Source organism: Etheostoma cragini, chromosome 3, assembly GCF_013103735.1.
Source record: "Etheostoma cragini isolate CJK2018 chromosome 3, CSU_Ecrag_1.0, whole genome shotgun sequence".
Classification (NCBI taxonomy): Eukaryota; Metazoa; Chordata; class Actinopteri; order Perciformes; family Percidae; genus Etheostoma; species Etheostoma cragini.
This window is the reverse complement of record NC_048409.1, coordinates 30,290,316-30,294,099: the sequence shown is the minus strand read 5'-3', so window position 1 is coordinate 30,294,099 and position 3,784 is coordinate 30,290,316. Positions and strand designations below refer to the sequence as shown.

General features: G+C 43.3%; 1 protein-coding gene across 1 annotated transcript; it reads right to left on the bottom strand.

The window, feature by feature from the left end:
* Window positions 1-44: 44 nt before the first annotated feature.
* LOC117938925 (olfactory receptor 51E2-like) lies at window positions 45-3,319 on the bottom strand. The gene is made up of 2 exons (XM_034863907.1): window positions 2,315-3,319; window positions 45-269 (listed from the first exon to the last, which is right to left on the bottom strand). The coding sequence occupies exons 1-2, from the start codon at window positions 3,317-3,319 to the stop codon at window positions 45-47; spliced, it is 1,230 nt and encodes a 409-aa protein (XP_034719798.1).
* Between the last annotated feature and the right edge of the window lie 465 nt (window positions 3,320-3,784).

Sequence of the window (3,784 nt, the reverse complement as noted above, 5' to 3'; positions counted from 1 at the left end):
CGCCGGGGGGGGGCCACCGCCGGGGGGGCCAACGTGGACGCCTCTCAACACTCTGCGGTGGCGTGTTTGTGTTCTCGTCCGTGTCCGTCCTCTGCGTCCTGCGGGGGTGTAGAAACCTCGAATGCCACATTGATCAGCTCCCCCTCCCCCGCCCGCGTGCCGGGACTTGAACCAGCGACCGTGGGGGGGGCACCGCCAACCGGCAGCATGCCCCTGATGTCCCTTTGTTGTCCCTGTGTCCATCGGGGACCAGCAGGCGCCACCTGGTGCTGAGATTAGTGTCCGAGGGTCAGGGACACCGCCGGAGACAACGACCCGGCAGAGACAACGACCAATCAGCTGAGAGCACCGGGGGCCCTGTTTGCATGAAATCCACCTCGATATGATTAATGATGCATAATCAGGACGGCTGTCATGTTAACCCTCGTGTCGTCTTCTCGTCCAAATTAAAAATCTAAACTTTTCAGATGTTTTTTTATCGATGCTTTTAATATTTTCTGTTTTTTGTCCCTTTTTTCATCTCTTATGACTCTTTTCCAATAAAGTTTTCTCAGCAAATTGCCCAAAATTAATAGTTTAGATGGTTTCTAACGAGCATCATGACATCACCCTCCTGTGATCTTAACTAGTAGTCCAAATAAGTCATGATTTCTGCTTCTTTTTACTCAAGAATAAAGAACAATTTCATATAAATTAAGTCAAAACAAGAATAAAATAAAATGTTAAAAAAGTGACAATTTTTTTTTTGTCAAAAGCTTAGAAAAAGTGACAAAAATGTTGAAAAAATAAAAAAAGATAAGTTAATTTTTGATTTTACCCCAGAAGGATAAGTTGACAGGAAGACAACATCGCCCCCCGTAGGAGTCCGCTTTAGACCCCAAACCGTCCCAGAGAGACAGGAAGTAATTTATTAATTAATTAATAAATAAAATGAATTCATCTAAAGCAAGAAGATGAAAAGTTCAGATCCACGAGTAGAGCTGCTGATTCAGAGTGATGACACATGTGAACCTTTGTTACTGTGTGTGTGTGTGTGTGTGTGTGTGTGTGTGTGTGTGTGTGTGTGTGTGTATGTGTGTGTGTGTGACTGAAACCTTACAGGATAAAAAGAGTTAAAAAACATCTTTATTATTTTTAACATTATTTGAAATGACTTTATTTTGAAAGGGCCAGAAGGAAACCAACATATTCCTCTGCATCTTCAATAAAAAGTGTGTTTGTGGCAACCTGTGTGTGTGTGTGTGTGTGTGTGTTTCTGACGCTTTATTTTTAATATTCAACATTTTTGACATTGTGATCTGAGGTGTTTTTCACAATAAAAGCTCTCCACCATCTAGTGGACAGACTCAGTAACTGCATGACGTCACATATCTGTACTGTGCATATAATAAAATCAGTTTTACTCATACAAGTACTTATTTATACTACGTTAGACTCAATATCATGTACACTATGGTGTTTTACTCATGCTATATTATTTAATTACATATTCTATTTAATTTCACGTTACATAATTGCTTACATTACAGTATTTTTGTACTTTGGCCACATAACTTCACTCAAAAATACCTTTTATATAATAATATAACGCCAGTGTACATATTCATGCAGTACTTGTTGCATATTGTCTGTTGTTTGACTTTAAAAAATCCTTAAAAAAACTCAAATAGAATTTTAAGGCTTTTCTCGACATATTATGGTGTTTTTTTATGTCTAGTATTACAGTACTGTGTACTACGACTTTAAAACATATTAAACTATGAATATTTTCTTATTGACTTATTTTTTAACATACTGTATTATTACCTATTATGACATTTTTTAGACATATTATAGCATGACTTTTTAAGACTTTTTCTATATATACTAAGACTTTTTAAGACTTTTTCAACATACTGTAAAATGACTTTCATCAATTTTTACAAAACAATCAAATACTTTGTTTACATGAAGACACATTTGGCTTCACTCTGGCTTCTGTCAACATACTATACAATTTCCTTAAGTATTTATTAAATATTTATCAATTTTTGCGATAAATGACGTCTTTTATCACTTTTTTTGACACATTAAACTATGAATTTTATGAGACTTTTGTCAACATATAACATAATATAATATATAACATAATATAACATATAATATGAATATTTTCTCATTTACTCATTTGTTAACATAATATATTGTTACTTTTTCTATATAGAATACTATTACTTTTTATATGTAGTACACTATGGCTGTTTTCAACATACTATATTTTAACTTTTCATACATTTTTACAACATAATCAACTGATTTATTTCCATGAAGACACATTGTTTTCACCGATCCACCGGCCCGTCCGTCCTTTTCCAGCCGGAGACACCTTCGTCTTCACTCGGACTTTAAAGAGCCGTACAATGACCTTGCGGATGTCCTTGGTGCGCACGCCGTAGATGACGGGGTTGACGGTGGCGGGGAGCAGGATGTACACCAGGCCCATGACGGTGTTGGCGTCCGTCGGGATGGCGATGTTCACGTTGTGCGAGAGGAACGTGACGCTCCCCACGAAGTAGAAGCACATCATGGCGATGAGGTGGGTGCCGCACGTGTGGAACGCCTTCCAGCGCTCCTCGCCGTCCGCCGTGGCCCGCAGCACGGCGCCCAGGATCTGCCCGTAGGACAGGAAGATGAGCGGGATGTCCACGCCGACGAAGCACGCGATCACGGCGAGCCCCGCCGCCCGGCTGCTCGCCGTGCTGCCGCACGCCAGGCTGACCAGCGCCATGTGGTCGCAGTAGCAGTGCCCGATGGTGTTGGAGCCGCAGAAGCGCAGCGACCCGGCCAGCGCCACCAGCGTCGCCATGACGGCGCCGCTGCGCGCCAGAGCGACGGGCAGCAGCTTCGCCAGCGTGGAGGCGTTGATGATTTTGGCGTAGCGCAGCGGCTGGCAGATGGCCACGTAGCGGTCGAGCGCCATCGCCAGCAGCAGCGTGGACTCCAGCGAGGACAGGAAGTGGGTGAAGAACATCTGGGTCAAGCAGCCGCCCAGCGAGACCTGGTCCCAGTCCAACAGGAGGCCCAGGAGCATCTTGGGGACGATGGCGGTCGCCACGAGCACGTCGACGACGCACAGCGAGCAGATGAGGACGTACATGGGGCCGTGCAGGCTCTCGGTGCTGCGGAGCACGTAGACCAGCAGGCAGTTCCCCAGCAGCACCGCCACGTAGGAGGCGGAGAACGGCAGCGCCAGCAGGCGCCGGTGGTCCTGCAGCGACGGAAACCCCCGGAACACGAACAGGACGTGGGAGGAATTCCCGCTCCGCGCCCCCCCCGACATGGCTCCGGCTTCACCTACAACAAGAAGATGAAGAAGGCTGTGAAGACCAGAAACCGGACCTGGACCTGGAACCCTCTTGTACGCTTCCTGTCGGCCTGCAGATGTTAGGTTATCTGAGACAAAATTTTAAATTAAAAGCCTTTCTTCAACGCTTTCTTTTTTCTGTCACTTTTGTGTCGTTCCAACAATGATTTTGTCACTTTTTCGGAGCCTTATGAAGATTTTCGTGGGTTTTTCCCCAAATTGTTGAAGGTTTGCACTTAACATACTATCCTACGAATTTCTGACATTTTTTTAACATACTATACTATGACTTTTTGACATTTTTTAACATTCTACAATATGACTTTTTACATTTTTTAACATACTATTCTATGACTTTTTGACATTTCTAACAGACTACTCTATGACTTTTTGACATTAATAACACACTATACTATGATTTTTTAAACATTATTTAACATA

Coding starts and splice junctions, on each gene's coding strand:
- LOC117938925 (XM_034863907.1), bottom strand. CDS start 3,319: ATGTCGGGGGGGGCGCGGAGCGGGAATTCCTCCCACGTCCTGTTCGTG. Junction 270..2,314: donor GGTGGATCGGTGAAAACAAT/GTGTCTTCATGG, acceptor CACTAATCTCAG/CACCAGGTGGCGCCTGCTGG.